This window comes from Oryctolagus cuniculus, chromosome 2, assembly GCF_964237555.1.
Source record: "Oryctolagus cuniculus chromosome 2, mOryCun1.1, whole genome shotgun sequence".
Taxonomy (NCBI): domain Eukaryota; kingdom Metazoa; phylum Chordata; class Mammalia; order Lagomorpha; family Leporidae; genus Oryctolagus; species Oryctolagus cuniculus.
In genome coordinates this window covers 174,055,373-174,075,260 of record NC_091433.1, presented here as the reverse complement: position 1 = coordinate 174,075,260, position 19,888 = coordinate 174,055,373, and the positions used below count along the sequence as shown (strand labels likewise).

The window sequence follows — 19,888 nt, the reverse complement described above, 5'->3', positions numbered from 1 at the left end:
GATTAATCCTCCGCCTGAGGCGCCGGCATCCCATATGAGCGCTGGTTCTGTCCTGGTTGCTCCTCTTCCAGTCCAGCTCTCTGCTGTGGCCCGGGAAGGCAGTGGAGGATGGCTCAAGTGCTTGGGCCCTGCACCTGCGTGCGAGACCAGGAGGAAGCACCTGGCTTCTGGAGGATCGGCATAGCTCCGGCTGTAGCGGCCATTTGGGGGGTGAACCAATGGAAGGAAGACCTTTCTCTCTGTCTCTCTCCCTCACTGTCTAACTCTGTCAAATAAAACAATAAAAAAATGAAAATAAATACATAAAAGTTTTGTTTAAAATGGTAAGTTTATTTTGGTGCAAAAAATTTGAATCACATGCATAGTCTTTTCCTATACACACTTTTTTTAAAGATTTTTTTTTATTTATTCATTTGAGAAGTGGAGTTACAGTGAGAGGAAGAGACAGAGAGGAAGGTTTTCACTCCCCAGATGGCTGTAATGGCTGGAGCTGCCCTGGTCCGAAGCCGGGAGCCAGGTGCCTCTTCCAGGTCTCCCACATGAGCACAGGGGCCCAAGGACTTGGGCCACTTTCTACCACTTTCCCAGGCCATAGCAGAGAGCTGGATCAGAGGTGAAGCCAGGCCTCAAACTGGTGCCCATTTGGGATGCTGGCACTGCAGGCAGCAGCTTTACCTGCTAAGCCACAGCGCCAACCCCTAAAGGAAGTTTTTAATTTCCAACAGAGAGCTGGATTGGAAGAGGAGCAGCTGGGACTAGAACCGACATCCATATAGGATGCTGGCACTGCAGGTGGAGGATTAACCTACTGCGCCATGGCACTGGCCTCCCTATACACACTTCCATGAACTTTTGGAGGCCCCCCCCCCAGACAGTATTTTAAGGTTTTTGCCAAAATAAACCTACCTTTGACTTCCACAAACTTTTCAGAGTGCCTGCCTACATTGTTTCATGTGAAAGAAACTGTTCAAACTTAAAATGAATGCAAAGTGTTGCCTTGCAGCTGTGGGCACACACAGATGAACAGAGCCACAGTACTGACTACTGAACAGGAGGAGGTAAAGATCAGTCCTGCCAAAGTCATTCACTAATCCACAGAAGTTAAAGACTGGAAAGCAAAACTAACGTTAGCATTCATTACTGCAACAAATCAATATGTAGGCAAGCCCTCTCTCTCCTTCAGAATGTGCTTCAGTGTGATTACAAAATATTAATCCATAACTTCTTCCCATTTTTGTACTATAAGATTTCTTACATAATTTAGTCATTTATCTGTTCTAACCAGAAGGATTACATATTTGAAGTTCAATGAAAAAAAATTACAAGTGTTTTTCTTTAAGGCCTTTGTTATCATTTGTTTTGTTTCATTCTTTTTTTTAAATATTTATTTATTTGAAAGACAGAGTTATAGACAGAGAGAGGGAGAGACAGAGAGATGTCTTCCACCAGCTGGTTCACTCCCTAAATGGCTGCAATAGCCAGAGCTGGGCTGATCTGAAGCCAGGAGCCAGAAGCCTCTTCTGGGTTCCCATGTGAATGCAGGGGGCCAAGCACTTGGGCCATTCTACTGCTTTCTCAGGACATTAGCAGGGAGCTGGATCAGAAGTGGAGCAGCTGGGGCTCAAACCAGCACCCATATAGAATGCCAGCACTGCAGGCAGAGGCTTAACCTGCTACACCACAGTGCCAGCCCCTCATTTCATTATTCTTACTAAAAAGTATTTGGCCATAGGAAATAAGGTTGATGTTTTAAAAGTGATCCACTCATGGGGCTGACTCAGTGACATAGTGAGTTGAACCACCACTTGGGATGGTGGCGTCCCATACTGGAGCTCTGCTAATGGACCTGGGAAACCAGTGGAAGATGGCCCAATCCTTTGCCACCCATGTGGGATACCAGGATGGAGTTCCTGGCTCCTGGCTCAGCCTTGGCTGTTGTGGCTATTTGGGGATTGAAACAAAGGATGGAAGCCTCTCTCTCTCTCTCTCTCTCTCTCTCTCTCTCTCAAATAAATAAATAAGAGGTCTATAAATAAATAAGTGACCCACTCAGGTGCTAGGTAAGCTAGGTATGCCCTGGAATGCTGGACTCTGGGACAGATTATTGCAATGCACCGCGGTACTTTAAGGACAGTGCCCCTCACAGCACACACTCAGAGGGGCCCTGCCTCATTGACTGCTGTCTTCCTTTGTTGTTGGTCACGCAGATTCTCTCTGATGCCTGACCTTTTGTATGTGGCCAGTTGCTTTCTCTCTGGACGCCTGTAGGATCTTTTCATTGCCTTTTCTCTTTATTCTGAATCATTTACAGCGATTTTCTTTGAGTCTAATCTTATCCTCCATGTTCAGCATTTGTGGACTTTTTCTTCTTTTACTATACTTCCTCCTCTCCCATCTCTAGCAACGACCAATTGGCCCTTTTTCTATAACTCTGATTATTTTAGATAAGTCATGTAAGTGAGATCACGCAGTATTTGTCCTTTTATGCCTGGCTTATTTCACTTAACACAATGTCTTCATGATTCATCCATACTGTCACAGAGGGCGGGACGCACACTGCCCCTTGTAAAGGCTGAGTAACAGCCCATTGTAGGTATATCCCACACTTTCTTTATCCATTCATCCATCGTGAACATTAGGTTGTTTCTGTATCTTGGCTTTTTTGAATAACGCTGCAATGAACATGGAAGTGCAGCTATCTCTTTGAGATCTGACATATATTCTTTCTGATACATACCTAGAGGTGGGATTGCTGGATTGTATGGTAGTTGTATTTTTATTTTTTACTTTTTGAAGAGCTTCATACTGTTTTCCATAAATGGTTGTAATAACGTGCACTCCCACCAACCATGTACAAGGATTTCCTTTTCTTCACATCCTTGTCAGTATTTGTTATATTTTATTTTATTTTTTAAAAGATTTATTTATTTACTTGAAAGGCAGAGTTACAGAGGGGCAGAGACACAGAGAGACAGAGAGAGAAACCTTCTGTCTGCTGGTTCAATCCCCAAATGACAGTATTGGCCGGAACTAAGCCAATCCAAAGCCAGGAGCCAGGAGCTTCTTCCAGGTCTCCCACGTGGATGCAGGGGCCCAAGGACTTGGGCCATATTCTACTACTTTCCCAGGCCATAGCAGAGAGCTGGATCAGAAGAGGAGCAGCCAGGACTTGAACCGGCACCCATACAGGATCCTAGCACTGCAGGCGGCAGCTTTACCTGTTACGCCACAGCGCTGGCTCCCTGTATTTTATTTTTTATAACAGCTATGCTAACTGGGGTGGGGTTATGTCTCCTCATGTTTTTTTTTTTCCACCTTTTAGATTTTTATTAGTAGTATTCTCTGAAGAATCAAAATAGCGAATTATTTTAGATTCAAAACTGTATATTCTTTCTATTTAGATTTTTAATGTTCAGTATAATACAAACCAAAGAGACTGATTTCTATGAATAGGTGTTACTTGTGTCATTCTAGAGCAGTGGGCTGCAGGGGGAGAGGCTGTCCAAGAACAGACGTGGAGTTGGTGCTGGGTGACGACACCGTGGCCTGTTGTCTCACCCACTGAATGTGCTGCCAAGGGGCCAAGGATTAAGCTGACAAGTGTTTCCTAGAGCAGGGTCCTCATGGTTTTGATTTGCATTTCTCTGTGATTGGTAATGTTGAGCATCCTTTTAGATTCCTACTGGCCACTTGTATATCTTCTTTGGAGAAATATCTATTTAAGTCCTTTGCCTATTGAAAAATCATTTAACTATTTATTTGAGAGAAAGAGAGCGAGCGAGCACTCCATCTGCTTGTTCACTTCCCAAATGTCCACAATGGCAGGGGCTGGGCTGGGGGTGAGGCCAGAAGCTGGGAGCTCAATCCAGATCTCCCACGTGGGTGGCAGGAACCCAATCACTTGAGCCATGACCGCTGCCTCCCAAGGTCTGTATTGGCAGGGAGCTGCCGGGAACCTGAGCATGGAATCAAAGCCAGGAACCCTGATTCAGGCTGTGGATATCTTACCCATCTGGCTAAATACCTGCTTCCGTTTGCCTATTTTTTAATTGCAATTTTTTGTGGGCTTTTTCAGTATCCTCCAGGTCTAGAGACCCTTTCCTGAACTATTGCTTTGACATTTTCTTTTCTCTTTTCTATTCTTTCTATTATTTAGGTGGGGGCCATCTGGAAAGGTTCCCTGATTTTTTTTTTTTTTTGGCCATTTAATTATTTTTATTTATTTGAAAGAGAGACGGAGTCAGAGAGGGATCTTCCATCTGCTTGTTCACTCCCCCTGTGCCCACAATAGCCAAGGCTGGGCTAAGCAGGAGGCCAGGAGCTCAGAACTCATCCCAAGTCTCCTGTGTGGGTGGCAGGGACACACATACTTGAGCTGTCACTTGCTGTCTTCCAGGATGCACATCAGAAGGAAGTTGGAAGTAGAGCAAGGACTCAAGCTCTGGCACTCCAATATGAGATGCAGGTGCCCAGAGTTGTATCTTAATAATTGCACCAAACTTCTGTCTCTTGAATTGTAATTTTAAAAAATCACATTGGTGCCGGTGCTGTGGTGTAGTGGGTAAGGCTGCTGCCTGCATTGCCGGCATCCCATATGAGTGCCGGTTTGGGACTCAGCTGCTCCACTTCTGATCCAGCTCTCTGCTATGGCCCAGGTGAGCAGTGGAGGATGGCCCGGGTCCTTGGGCCCCTGCACCCATGTGGGAGGCCTGGAGGAGGCTCCTATCTCCTGCCTTTGGATCGGTGCAGCTCCGGCCATTGCGGCCAATTGGGGAGTGAATCATTAGATGGAAGGCCTCTCTCTCTCTCTCTCTCTCTCTCTCTCTCTCTCCCTCTCCTTTCTCTGTGTAACTCTGACTTTCAAATAAATAAATAAACCTTAAAAAAAATCACATTCTGTTTTTATTTCAGTAATGCAATATCTTTTCTTATCTCTTAAAGAGTGCTCCCATCCGAATGCCTATAAGGACTAGCGGGAGCCAAAACTGGGAGGCTGGGACACAGTGAGGTCTCCCACATGGGAGGCAGGGGCCCAACTTTTGGAACTATCACTGCCGCTTCCCAGGGTCTGCGTTGGCAGGAAGCTGGAGTTAGAAGCCAGGACTAAGAATGGAACCTAGGTGCTCTGTAGGTCATAAGCATCTTAACTGCTGGCTAAATTAAAAAAAAAATATTTAAAATGCAGAGAGAGAGAGAGAGAGAGAGAGAGAGAATCTTCCATCTGCTGGTTCACTCCTCAGATGGCCACAAGAGCCAGCACTGGGCCAGGAGCCAGAAGCTTCTTCCAGGTCTCCCATGTGGGTTCAGGGGCCCAAGCACTTGGGCCATTTTCTGCTTTTTTCCCTGGAGCTGGATCGGAAGTGGAGGACCGAGGACACAAACTGGATTCCATACGGGATGCTGGCGGTGCAGGCAGCAGCTTTACCTGCTACGCCTTAACGCTGGCCCCGTCTTCGTCGTGTAGCGTTTGGCACAGCTTTATTAGGCCTCGCTTCTGACATTCTCACACACATTTGGTTTAAGGACACCTCTTTCTCCTGGGCTTTTGTCCTGCCTCACTATTGCTGCTTCCCAATATCTGTTCCTGGATCCCCTTCCTCTTCCTGACCTCTAAAGATTGGCATGGCTTGCGGCTAAGTTGTCTTCATCTGCACCCACGCCCAATGTGAGCTTTCCAGTTCCATAGTTTCAAGCAGCATCTGTATGCTAATACTTCTAAAATTTCTCTCCCTGCGTGGGATCTTTTCTCCAGGAGCCAACTCATGCATCCAACTTCCTACCAAACAACTCTACTTTGATATATAATAAGGATATCCAACTTAAACACAAGAAGCAGAACACTTAATTTCCACCCCACCCAAACCTGTTTCTCCAATTTAGCTAATGGTATATGGCCATCCACTGAATCGCTGAGGCCCTAGAGTCATTCTTCACTCCTCTCCTCTCCTCACTCTCCACAACCCACCCGTTGGCAAGTTCTGTTGGCTCTAACTGCAGACACTGTTGGAGTCTGACCACTTCTCTTCTCACCACATCCATTACTTCCATCAGAATTCTACACACCACTGTCCTCATTGCCAAATACTAGTCAACAGCCATCTACCTCATCTCTCTGCTCTCGTGTTTGCCCTTCTACAGACTCTAGCAGTCAGGAAATTTAAAAAATCTAGATCAGCTCATGTCATCCCAATGTTCAAAATTATCCAGTGGCTTATTTCTATCATTCTTGGAGTAACATCCAAACACTTTTCTACAGTGGACAAGGCTCTAATTTGACTCCTTCTGAACTCAACTCTCACTCTTGATTCTTCCAGTTCTCACCATTTGCTCTGGGCTTCTTCAAAGACTTTTCTTTCCACCTGTCAAGGTCTTCGTTGTCTTAGAATCTCTGCGCTTGATGTTCTCTGTGCATCAGCTGCTCTTCCTTCTGACCTTGCCTGGTTTGAGAGACGCTTTCCTATCAAAAATCCATTTCTTCCAACAATAAAGTCTGTTTCACCTTCCTCTGATTTATTTTTTTTTTACAGCAGCTTGCGCTATCCAAAATAGGGATTTATTTACTTCCGTGTTTATTTCCTGCTTCCCTGTCCAGAATGTAAGCTTTATGGGAGCAGGAATCCTGAATCCCATAATAACGGACCTATTCTTGACACTTAGGACAGTGTTGGGCACACAGCAGACATTCAGCTCGTTTCGGTGGCTGAATGAGTCCGTTTCCAGACTAAAGACAACATCACCCTTCCCAGACAGCTGCTCCTCTCGGACTCACTATCCTGTGTGAACTGGAGCCCTGAGCAATCCCATGGTGTAAAAGCTCAAGGAGTTATCCTTGGCCTCTCCTCTGCCTTACTTGCCACTTCAAATTCTCTTCATCGCGTTTAATAAACATCTCTTTCAAAAATGATTCATTTGGAGGCTGGCACTGTGGCATAATGGGCAAGGTTGCTGTCTGCAGTGCCGGCATCCCATGGGGGTGCAGGTTCAGGTCTCAGCTGCTCTGCTTCCAATCCAGCTCTCTCTATAGCCTGGGGAAGCAGAAAATGGCCCGAGTCCTTGGCTCTGAAAGAGAGAGAGAGAAAGAGAGAGAGAGAGAGAGAGAGATATGGTTCTTCCATGCACTGGTTCATTCCCCAATGGCTGCAACAGCCAAGACTGGGCCAGGCCAAAGTCAGGAGCCAGGAACTCCCATCTGTGTCTCCCGTATGGGAGCCACCATCTGCTGCCTTCCCAGGCACATTAGCAGGACGTTGGGTCAGAAGCAGAGCAGCCAGGACTTGAAATGGTGCTCTGAAATTGGATGCTGGCATCTCAAATGGTGGCTTAGCTCCCTGCACCACAACACCATGCCCCTGACAAACATCTTTCGAAGCTGTTTGTCTCCACTGCGTTTTCCCTGAAGTCACAACCATCTCCACCTGTGATCCCAACCTTCCAATACAGTCATCACACTGCTGCCCAAAGTCTTTCTAAAATGCAAACCTCACCATGCCATTCTGCAGTTGTAAAAGCCTCCGTCTTCGCCGACAGTGGTATTGCTCCTCCTTTCTAATATTTCTTTGTGCTTTTCAATAGAAGGTGGTAAATTTTCTTTCCTGGTAGGCAATAAACGTGGCTTGAGCTGCACAGTACCTGAATTAGAATGCATCGGTTTGGAGAAATAGTGCCACCATAAAAAAGTCTATTTGATGTACAACATAGGATAAATCCTGGAGAAATAAGAGCGAGTAGCTGCTCTCACCATTATTTTTAAGGTATTATGATTGAAGAAATTATTATCTGTGTACGTGATTACAGCCCGGAAGGGAATGGGAGAAAACAGAAACAGTTGTTACAATCAGGGATAAGTGAAGAATTTTTTTTTTTAATTTTATTTGAAACCCAGAGAGAGAGAGAGAGAGATCTCCCGTTGGCTGTTTCACTCCCCATCAACAGCTAGGGTTGGACCAGGTCGAAGCCAGGAGCGTGGATCTCAATCCAGATCTCCCACGTGGGTGATAGGGATCCAATTACTGGAGCCATCGTCAGCTGCCTCTCTGGGTGTGCAGAAGGAAGAGTCGGGATTCGAACCCACTTCTGGGTTGCAGGCCCCTAACTGGTGTTTTAGCCGCCCCCTCCACTTATTTCTTTTAAATGTCTCGTCCAACCACCTTATACGAATTTCTTTATTTTCCCTTAAGCAACGGACCTTGCTCGCCCTTCTCCAGTCACGTTCCCTAACGCGCTCTCGTCTGCCTCAGAACGAGGCAGCGACGGGCCCCACCGGGCCACCGTCCACAGGACGGCCCCGCCCAACGCTCCGCGGCGTCGCGCAGAGCCACTCCGCCCCACTTCCTCCCTCCAGGCCCCGCCCTCGACCGCTGCGCCTGCGCACGGACGAACACGTGGCTACCGCGGAGCCAGAGCAGCAATGGCGGCGGGCGGCGGCGGTAGCGGCGACCCCCTGGCCCCGGCGGGGGTCCCCTGCGCCTTCTCCCCGCACGGGCAGGCCTACTTCGCTTTGGCTTCTACCGATGGGCACCTGCGAGTGTGGGAGACAGCCAACAACCGGCTGCACCAGGAGTACGTGCCTTCCGCGCACCTCAGCGGTACCTGCACCTGCCTGGCCTGGGCGCCGGTGAGGCTGCAGGCCAAGGTAATGCCAGCGGGACGGTGCGGGGCGGGCTTCTGCCCAGGCTCGGCTTGGGCGCCCCTGGGCTAGGCGGCGCGCGGTACGGCGCGCGCGTGGCCCTCGGCTCCGCGGGTTAAGGAGGCGCAGAGCGCGGCGGCGGCGCGCATGGGGCCCACGCCGCCAGCCCGGTGCGCGGCCTGTCCAGAGGGCAGTGAGCGAGGGCGCGGCTCGATCGCGTGGACCGTGGACTCGAGCCCTGCCGGCAGGCTCCATGCGGTGTGCTCCCCACCGTCTCCCGGCCGCCATGTTCACCGAGGTCCCCGGCCCCCTTGGGGCAGCTTCCTTCTGCTGGGCCTCTCTCATCAGCTTGCGCTCATCGGACCCCTGACTTTTGACAGAGCCCCGCCATGGGACCATACGACGGTTCTCTGTCCTTCTCTGTCCCTGATCCAGCCCGTCCGCTTTGCCCTGGGCAGTTGGGATGGACAGGTCTATCTCTTGCTTCCGGGACACCCCCCTCCCCTTGCCCCTTGGGTGCAGACTCAACACGTGTTCCCTTCCATGTCAGGCTGGGGCACTCTCGCTCTTGAAACTCGTGACGTTTCTAGTGAATCTTCATTCTCAGCCTTTCCAACCTTCTTGATTTTCAAACATTTACCCCCCCCCCCCCCGCGGACCCCCCCCTCCCCCCGTCACTGCCTTAGCCCTCCAAGCTTCCAGTTGGCATTAGGGTGTGGAGGTGAAGTGGAGTAGTGGCTGGACTGGAGATCCGTGCAGGTAAAGTTTCCCTTCGATGGGGGATTGCCCAGTTAGGGAAGGGTTTTCACTGTCAGGTAAATGCCATTCGCTGTTGGTCTAACTCTCACGCACGTGGTTGCCGCGGTTAGAAAGAAGCCGGACCCAGTCGCCCCAGCCCGACCTGTAAGCATCGGAAGTTTAGCCCTGACTCTTGAGTTTGCACTTGGGCTGTTTCTTACTCCGTCTGATGACCCGTGGGAACTGTCTACTACGTTTTGGAGTTGGAAGCAGAGATATATCTAACTTGTGTTTTTTGGGGTGGGTGGGTTTATATGTGTATTTCAGATTTGGGGTCATCTTTTCATAGTTGGTGCTGCTGACCTGTGAGGAGACCTGTCAGGCCCCATAAGGGAATCACAGAACGTGAACTTTGAAGATACTGTATTTGTTGGTAACATTACAGCACTCTGCGTGTTTTTCCTTTTCGGCATTGTTCTCCGTTTTTGATTGAGCTGTTCTGAACCGTGGTGGCAGCGCTCATCATGCCCGTGCTGAGAAACACGGAGCAGCGGTTTGGTTGGCGCTCGGACCCGGGCTGCACTGCCTGTGTTGGAAGCCGGCCATCACTTCATGGTGGTAGTTGTGCCTCTAGTCCTCTGTTTTTAAAATGGGGATAAAAGTACCTCCCTGGTAGAGTGGGTGTCCTCTTGGACCCTCAGTGTTGAAAGTGAGAGGGGGCGGGGGCAGAGTGTTTTCCTCTGTGAAAACACTTCACACAAATGTTAGGTGTAGAATTTGAAAGTCACATAGTTACAGATGGAAAAGGAAGTCATTTGTAAGAGCTGCTGCAACCACTGCTCCCAGGTCCCTGGCTTATGTTCCTTGTCATTTAAGTTGCCCCTACTAAACTCTTTATTTTACATCTTTGTGGCTTAACAGGGTGGGACATAAAAAGGATGTTATTCCAAACCATGTCCCAACATTTTGTTGAGGTCCTGGCACATGATGGACTTTGGAGGTGAAAAGAGACATCGGACACCTTTCAGGGTCCTCACAGGGCTAAAAGGGGACAGTGTATAGGACTGGTACATCATAAGTGCTCAGTAAATGAATCGGTGAGCTGCTGGCTGCTGGCTGCTTTTTATCATTTCACGCTGCATTCCCCAGTATAAATCAGTTTGTGGGAGCATCCTGGGTTTGGTTTAGTAATTGGCAGCTTGCCACCCCAGGACTTACCAAGTGTGGTGATGGGACTCTTGTCAGTGGAGAAAGATGAGTTTATGCTGGTTTTTTTGGGTAACAGGTTAAAGTTAGTACATAAATGTTTAGAAAAACTAGATTGCCACTTGTTTTCCTCACAGGTTGGTTGTAATACCTTGCAGTTACGCCACGATATAGTAAAGAGGATCTTTACACACATGATATAGCTGATCATTCGTTTGATGCGGCCCGGAGGTAGGAGAGCTCTCATGAGGGAAGGAAGTACTCTGGGCAGGCGCAAAGAAGCAGGGTGATGGGCTCTGGCTGGGTGCTCCTTTTAGAGTTGCTCGGGTTTCTGTGTGTAAACTGTGACAGAGAGTGGCTGAGCCCCGTGGAACCTGCGGATTTGTTGGCTCCTCTGAAATTCTCCAGACTTGCACACCTTCCCTTCCCTGACTGCTGGAGAGCTCTGCAGAAAGAGGGCTGTGCTCTGCCAGCCGTCATGGTAGCTGCCCCTGCAGCGAGGAGACCCCGCCCCGCTTGGGACCCATAGTGGGCCCGCAGTGTGGCAGCACTGGCCGGGTCAGCACGGTCGTGCTGAGGGTGTTCCTAGAAGTCTGAGCCGAGTCTCCCCATCGCCATCCCTCAGGGCTGTGGCTCGGTTCAGCTAGGTTCCCGTACAGTGTGGAAGAAGACAGAAGCTTGACGTTAGATCCACTTGGCAGAAATAGACGTTTCTGTGTATTATAATTTAGTGTTTCGATGTAAACACTTGGTAATTTTAGGTAAAATGTACACATTTTTTTTACCACTTGCCAGAGTAAGTGGCAGTAAGATGGGCCAAGAAATGGGACAGGAGATTTACTTACACGATGAAACTTAAAACTTGGGGCATAATTTTCAGTATAGAGAGTTCAGTTTTTTTTTCATTTTTTTTAAAGATTTATTTTATTTATTTGAAAGAGTTAAAGAGAGACGTAGAGACAGAGAGAGAAGTATTCCTTCCGCTGGTTCACTCCCCAATTGGCCGCAACAGCCAGGGCCGCACTGATCCAAAGCCAGGAGCCAGGAGCTTCTTCTGGGTCTCCCACACAATTGCAGGGGCCCAAGCACTTGGGCCATCTTCCACTGCTATCCCAGGCCATAGCAGAGAGCTGGATCGGAAGAGGAGCAGCTGGGACTAGAACTGGCACCCATATGGAATGCCAGCGCTTCAGGCCAGGGCTTTAACCCGCTGCGCCATAGCATCAGCCCCTGTATTTTTCAGAAGTAGGTTTTGATCCATCAGTTAATTTTGAAGTAGATAAAGTGGGTTGTGACAGCATTAGAAAAACTGAAATAGAATGGAAAATAGCAGTGTATTGCTCCTGGTAAGGATATTCCTCTGTGGAACTGTCTCACTTCCATGTCCGTGTTTTTATGGGTGTGTTCTGGCTCTCCATGTGCATGTCAGCTCCTGCTGTGGGACCTCCGTCTGAGAAGTCGTTGCTTAGTGACTGATGAAAGCCAGACTCCTCCTAGATGTACTTTTCCTCTCTCCTCTCCTCATCCCTGCTCTAGGCTTTATAAGTCACACAGGTGTGCCATTCAGACTCCCATGCTGATGGCTGTCTTCATCAGACAGGTGCCTGGTGTTTATTGATCGCTCAGGCTGCCCTTCGTGTTGGAAGGCTCCTTCATCTAAGGAGTCACATCCTTCAGGCCTTCACTCCTTTTGCTTTCAGGAGCTGAGAATTTTTCAGTTACAAGTATGTGAGCTGACTTCTCAGTCTGCCTGTTACGGCACCTTAGATTTACAGGTTTGAATGTAAATGTGTGCACCTGGCATTCTGCTGGGCACTTCAGTGGTAGCAAAACTGAGTATGACGAAGATGTAAAAGACAGATTTACTGTGTCTGTAATGAGTATCTTGAGAGAAAGAAGAGATTTCTGTAGATCTTGAAGTGTGGCTAAGATTTAAGCCATGAAACTGGAGATGAATCGGAAGAGGCCCCTACAGGTGAAGGGAAAAGCAAAAGCAAAATGAGAGAGTATGTGCCTGTTTAGGAAGTGTACTGTAAACAGGGGGTTCCAGGTGAGGCTGAAACGGTGAGGTGAAGGCCAGCCTGGCTGCTTCTGAATGCCACAGAGCTGTTTCTGTGGATTTACTCTTTGATCACAGCAGTAGCATGTTCAGACAGTCCATGGCAACCAATGGCTGTCATAGTGTACAATCATCAATAGCACTCAACTCTAGGTTTCAGAAATTCTTAGTATGAGTTAATACTTAAAATATTTCACAAAAATGTATGCTGTTTATATCAACCTCTGATAAGGTCTCTGTGTTACCTGTTTGGACATGCTCATCCTGCTAAGTTATTTTGAAAAGTATCCAACCCTAAAAAATCTAGCTGATTGAGATTAAATTAATTGGTTGAATTATTTAGGCTTAGATCAGTGATCCTCAAAGTTGAACATAAATGGTGTGGCTACTGCTTCTACCTGTCTCTGCTTGCTGCTCCCAGAAATGATTGGGATTCTTTAGATAGGGAAAACAGGGTTTTGAGTGTGTTAATCTTTAATTTCTAATATTTCTTTGTGCTTTTCAGTAGAAGTTCAAATCTGCTGAAGCATACACATTTTGGGCCAACCTTTACTTTACACATTGAGAAACCTCGGTGTGTAGGTAGTTTCAGTCTGATTTTGGGAAGCCAAGAGCAGAACTGTCTCCTGGAAGCTTTCAGCACAGAGTTAGTAGTAGATGAATGCGTTGGGCCTCCACTGTCCTTGCTGTGGGTGGGAACTGCATTTGCCCTCTGGAAGCCTTCAAAGGTAGAGCCAGAAATTCATGTAACTGAAGGTGGGACCTGGGACACTCCTCAGACAAAGGTTTCAGTGTTTCCTGTAAATTAAATGTTACTAAGGAGACCACCTGCTTTTAGATGTAACTCCTTTTTTGGGCTTTTTATGTAGATACATTTTTAAGGATTTGCACATTTGTATTTTTTCCTGTTAAATAAAAAGTCACATTCTTTGATTAAATCTTTTTGCTTTTTGTTTGTCTAAGTGTGTCCAGTGAATTATTCTTCAGATGTGTCTGAGTAAAAGGCCCCTTCACTCCCACGCACAAAGAAAATGCTTTCCACATCTACTCCTTGGTATTCTTTATGCACTGGTAACATTGTACTTTTCACTGGTGGTTCTTGAATTGGGTAGATTTTTATAGGTCCTGGACTTCCTTTTTCTGTGCCATAGAACAAGGATCTTATGTTAAGGTTTCCTTTTCGATGGTATTGATCATTCTATACAGGTTGAGCACTGCTTATCTGAGATACTCTAAAATCTGAATATTTTGAGCACTGACATGATGCCAACAAGTGGCAAGTTGTGTACCTGACCCCATGTGAGGGGTTGCAGTCAAAACACAGCCACTTAGAATATTGTATAAAGTTATTCTCCAGCCGTGCATATAAGATGCACATGGAGCATAAATGAATTCTGTGTGTAGACATGGGTTCCATGCCCAAGATCTCTTTTTACACACACACATATACATGCATACACATACTCCAAAATCTGAAAAAACTGGAAATCTGAAATTCTTCTTACCCCAGGATTTTTGCATAAGGAATATTCAACCTGCATTGAAAGGATGGAGTTTTCTGAGCTAGTTCATGCTAAAATACACAGACTGGTGAGCTCTAATTAAAGCATAAGAAAAGCTCTGAAATCATAATTGTTTAGCATTTTAAACACACATCCTTTTTTTTTTTTTTTTTAAGATTTATTTATTTGAAAGGCAGAGTTACAGAGAGGCAGAGGCAAAGAGAGAGAGATATCTTTCATCCATTGGTTCATTCCCCAGTTGGCTGGAGCTGCGCCGATCTGAAGCCAAGATCCAGGAGCTTCTTCTGGGTTTCCCACACAGGTGCAGGGACCCAAGGACTTGGGCCATCTTCTACTGCTTTCGCAGGCTATAGCAGAGCTGGATTTTTGGGACTCGAACCGGCACCCATATGGGATGCCAGCACTGCCCGCTATGCCACAGTGCTGGCCTCCCCACATACTTTTAAGTTGTAACCATTGATTGTCTTTGATGGACAGACATGAACTGTTCATATTTGAATAATTCAACAAAGTTGTAGCATTTGCCATGAGATTCAAACTTGTGCCTTTTTTTTTTAAATTTTTTTTGAGATTTACCTTATTTATTTGAAAGATGGAGTTACGGAGAGGGAGAGGCAAAAGCCGAGAGAGAAGTCATCCATTCGCTGGTTCACTACTTCACTCCCCAAATGGCCACAATGCCAAGGCTGGGCTGGACCCATGCCAGGAGCCAGGAGCTTCATCCAGTTCTCCCACATGGGTGCAGGGGCCCAAGGACTTGGGCTGTCTTCTGCTTCTTTCCCAGGTGCATTAGCAGGGATCTGGATCGGAAGTGGAGCAGCCCATATAGGATGTTAGCTCTGCAGGTGGCAGCTTAACCCACTATGCCATAGCACTGGTGAAACTTGTACCTTGTAAGCCATTAGAATCACTGTGCCAGTCTGGAGCTGTCAGCCCAGCCCTGGATCCGTCACTGGAGCAATCTCTGTTGTGTCCTCTGCTGCCCCACTAGTCGCTACCGTTTGGCTTGAGTTTTACAGGTGATGTTAATGGGTGTTATCCAGGTGTCCTGTTTGCTTCCTTTGGAGGGGGGCAAGGGCGGAGAATTATCAACTCTTCCCATTGGAGTGATTTTTTTATTTTAGTAGACATCATCTTAGAGTGGTCTTCCCCTTTAAAGGTGTGTTTTGTGAGCTAGTGGGCATTAATGATGTTTTAGTGTTTGAAATACTAAATATAAACATTGTTTTTCTTTTTCCAGGAAAGTCCTCAGCGGAAAAAAAGGAAATCAGAAGCTTTAGGAACAAGTAACCAGACGGACTTATTGGCTCTTGGTACAACAGTTGGTAGCATCTTATTATACAGTACAGTCAAAGGAGAATTGCACAGTAAATTAACAGTAAGTGGATACATGTATGTGTCACATAAAAGAACAGGGAGTTATTAGAAGTTATTAAGAACAAAACTCTTGAAGGTATGTGTTGGGGTCATTGCTTGAGGGGCAGTTTTCTGTCCCTTCTACTTTTTTTTTTTTTTTTGACAGGCAGAGTGGACAGTGAGAGAGAGAGACAGAGAAAGGTCTTCCTTTTTCCGTTGCTTCACCCCCCAATGGCCACTGCGGCCAGTGCACCGTGCTGATCCGAAGCCAGGAGCCAGGTGCTTCCCTTGGTCTCCCATGCGGGTGCAGGGCCCAAGCACTTGGCCCATCCTCCACTGCACTCCCGGGCCACAGCAGAGAGCTGAACTGGAAGAGGGGCAACCGGGACAGAATCCGGCGCCCCGACCGGGACTAGAACCTGGTGTGCCAGTGCCGCAGGCTGAGGATTAGCCTATTGAGCCGTGGCGCCGGCCCCCTTCTACATTTAAAAATGACGTGATGTTTGATGCAAAGCTGCAATGGTATCCTTGCCTTCATGTGGGTTAGTGTCTGAGGAAGTGTGGACTGGATCTAAAGTCAGAAAAGGTCCAGAAACCTGGAGATCCCAGGCAGCTGCCTCAGGAGAGCAGCGCGCCAAAGGCAGGCATAGCTCTGAGGCCGAGAGCTTTGAGGAGTGGCTGTGGCTCTGTTGCCGCTGCTGTCCCTGGAGGAGGAGAGGCCCCGCGGACCTAGGGTCCAGAACTCTGAGGAGGGCTGCAGCTGCCTGGTGCTGGGTCTCCCCGAGTTGGGAAAACTGCGTATTGGGTTCTGCTGCTCCTGGGAGGATTGCTGCCGCTGGGGCTGGCGTGGTACAGGCCAGGAGGCCGGAAGGTAGAGCCCTGGTTCCCTCTCAGGCCAGGCCTCCCTCTAGTGTGTCCTGTTGGCAGAGCCTGTCATCCAGCTCTCAGAGCAGCAGAGTTTGCAGAGCCTGGTACCAGCACTGGAGTATGGAAGGGTGGGTTTGGCTCTGGGAGACAGTTCCTTAATTGGCATAATTTTTTAAAAAAATATTTATTTATTTATTCTGAAAGTCAGAGTTGGGGGTAGGGTGGGGAGAGAGGTCTTCTGTCCTCTAATTCACCCTCCAGATGGCTGCATTGGCCAGGGCTGAGCCAGGCTGAAGCTTCTGGGTCTCCCATGTGGGTGCAGGGGCCCAAGCATTTGGGCTATCTTCTGCTGCTTTCCCCAGTTAACTGGCATAATTTGTTTGAGAATACCAGTCACACTGTGTTTCTTTTGCCATTGGACTCCTGTGCATAGGAAAGCTTTCTGTATGTATGAATCAAACAAGTTTTCCCTTTAAATAACGTCAGGAAATTTGGGACTATGTAATGTTGAGAAGTGGGAAAATACCCTCATCTGTCGAGACATCTGTTAACAGTTTCTTTGCTTTATGTATGTATTTGAGGAGTACAGTTGGCTCTATTGTATGTCCTGGTTTTTTTTTTTTTTTTTTTTTTTTTGATTTTTTTTTTTTTTTTTTTGACAGGCAGAGTGGACAGTGAGAGAGAGAGACAGAGAGAAAGGTCTTCCTTTGCCGTTGGTTCACCCTCCAATGGCCGCCGCGGCTGGCGCGCTGCGGCCGGCGCACCGCGCTGATCCGATGGCAGGAGCCAGGAGCCAGGTGCTTTTCCTGGTCTCCCATGGGGTGCAGGGCCCAAGCACCTGGGCCATCCTCCACTGCACTCCCGGGCCACAGCAGAGAGCTGGCCTGGAAGAGGGGCAACCGGGACAGAATCCGGCGCCCCAACCGGGACTAGAACCCGGTGTGCCGGCGCCGCTAGGCGGAGGATTAGCCTAGTGAGCCGCGGCGCCGGCCTGTCCTGGTTTTTTTCCTTAAATAAACAATATAAGCAATTCTCATATTTGTCAAGACCAGTTATAAGCATTAATGACTGCCGAGAATCCCACCGACTTGAGTAGTTCATTTGTACTTAACTTTTGTTAAGTACCATTTAGGAGTTTCCAAGTTTTTGTTGTTAAGCAATAAAAAATTTTCTTAGGGATTTCCAGAATTACTAACTTGTAATAGTGAGTAGAAGTGTGTCATTATCGGGGCTTTTTGTACACAGTACGGAAACACTTTCCAGAAGAGTTTCCCTGGCTTGTGCTTAGGTCAGCAGTGGAGGGATGGTACCTGCTTTCAGTAGCATGATTACTGCCGCTGAGTAGCCCATTAAAACAGCAGCAACAGTGAAGATGGAAAACAGCGGCTTGATGGATGGAAAGCTTATCTGATTTGTAATTTATATCTAGAAATATATTACTTATTTTTGCATATTAAAGTTATAAGGCTAACATACAACTGTTAAAAAATATAAAGCACTTAGATCCATATGGCAAGAAAGAACTCTGTTCTCTCCTGCCCCATATGTCTAGTGTGTTCCTCATCTGAGCCCTTTACCCCGCTGGAGGCGGAGCTCGTCTTTGCATTTGATTGGTCTTCTGTGGTTGGCTGTGCCCTGCATTCTGTGCAGTGTGGGGTGGCTTTCTCAGCTCCATGATGCTGGTGGAACCCAGAACTCCTTTTTGGATCATTTTGCTACTTGATAGGACTATACATGCATCTTTAAGGGGCATGAATTTATCCAGAAGGAACTCCCATGTGGGTGTCAGGTAGGGGTGTTGGTAAGATATAGTGGAGCAGAAAGGGACCAGGCTTTGAGGCTTTGGAGCTAGTGTGTCCTGAGGTGGAATCCTGCTCTTTTCTGTGATCTTAAGGGTGTTACACAGCGTATCTCAGGTGACTGTTTAGACTTAGACATGATACTGAAGCTATTTGCTATTTAGTAGATGGTTAGTGAGTGAGTGAGTGAGTGGACACATTGCCAGATTGCTGTCTAGAAGGATATGTTAGTGTTCATTGCTCCTCGCAGTATATGATCTATGTACTACACGTTTTTACTATAACCTCACCAGCCTGAACAGTACAGTGATAAAGATTGGTAGGTGAACAGACCAAAAGTGCTACTTTGTTTTGGTTTTTCTTTCCGTATTTCTTTGATTAGTAACAATGTTGATTTTTTAAAAAAGATTTATTTATTTATTTATTTGAAAGAGTTACAGAGAGGAAGAAAGAAGAGAGAGCTTCCATCTGCTGGCTCACTCCCCAGATGTCCACAATGGCCAGGGCTAGGCCAGGCTGAAGCCAGGAACCAGGAGCCAGGAGCTTCATCCAGTGGGGGCAGGGGCCCAAGTGCTTGGGCCATTATCAGCTGCTTTATCCAGGCCATTAGCAGGGAGCTGGATAGGAAGTGGAGCAGCTGGGAAATGAACTGGCGCCCATGTGGGATGTCGGTACTGCAGGCAGCGGGATTATGCACTATGCCCTAATGCTGGCCCCAAGGTTGATTTTTTTTTTAACTTTATTATTTGGAATTTATCTGTTTGTGTGTGTAACATAGAACTTAGTTCTTAAAATTTTTTTTTTTTCATTTGTTATTTGTAAGGAAGAGAGACAGAGATCTTTCATCTTCTGGTTCATATCCCAAATACCCACACCAACCAGGGCTGGCCTAGGCCAAACCCAGGAGGAGCCTAGAACTCCCATGTGGGTGTCGGAGGCCCAAGCACTTAGACCATCTGCTAGTTTCTTAGGCACATTAGCAGGGAGCTAGGTTGGAAGCTAGTAGCTTGCTATCATATACATATACATATACATATACATATACATATACATATTTAAAGTGTTGTACACAAGGCACTTGGGTGGCATGGTACTTGAGCTATAACTACCTCCTAGGATATGTCTTAGCAGGAGATGGAACCTGTAGTATAACTAGGATTCAAACCCAGGCACTCTTGAATGGGGTACAGGTATCCCAGGAGGACATCTTACCCACTAGGCTAAATGGCTGACCCTGGCACTTATTTTAAAAGGGATTTTCAGGGCTGGACATTTTATTTATTTATTTATTTATTTATTTATTTATTCATTTATTGACAGGCAGAGTTAGAAAGAGAGACAGAGAGAAAGGTCTTCCTTCTGTTGGTTCACCCCCCAAATGGCCGCTACGGCCGGCGCACTGCGCCCATCTGAAGCCAGGAGCCAGGTGCTTCCTCCTGGTTTCCCATGCGGGTGCAGGGCCCAAGCACTTGGGCCATCCTCCATTGCCTTCCCGGGCCACAGCAGAGAGCTGGACTGGAAGAGGAGCAACCGGGACAGAACCGGCACCCCAACCAGGACTAGAACCCGGGGTGCCAGTGCCTCAGGCGGAGGATTAGCCTAGTGAGCTGTGGCGCTGGCCAGGGCTAGGCATTTTGGAGTAGTAGATTAAGCCTCTGCCTGTCACATAGTCATCCCAGATGGTGCTTGTTTGAGTCTTGGCTGCTCCATTTCT

General features: G+C 47.4%; 1 protein-coding gene across 1 annotated transcript in view; it reads left to right on the top strand.

Annotated features, from left to right (window-relative positions):
* Positions 1-8,345: 8,345 nt before the first annotated feature.
* Positions 8,346-19,888, top strand: part of WDR43 (WD repeat domain 43) — a 55,397-nt gene continuing 43,854 nt past the window's right edge. Inside the window, exons 1-2 of the mRNA XM_002709939.5 lie at positions 8,346-8,632; positions 15,393-15,530. Coding sequence (XP_002709985.2) covers positions 8,408-8,632; positions 15,393-15,530 — 363 coding nt within the window. The 5' untranslated portion in view covers positions 8,346-8,407. The remainder of the gene's footprint in view (positions 8,633-15,392; positions 15,531-19,888) is intronic.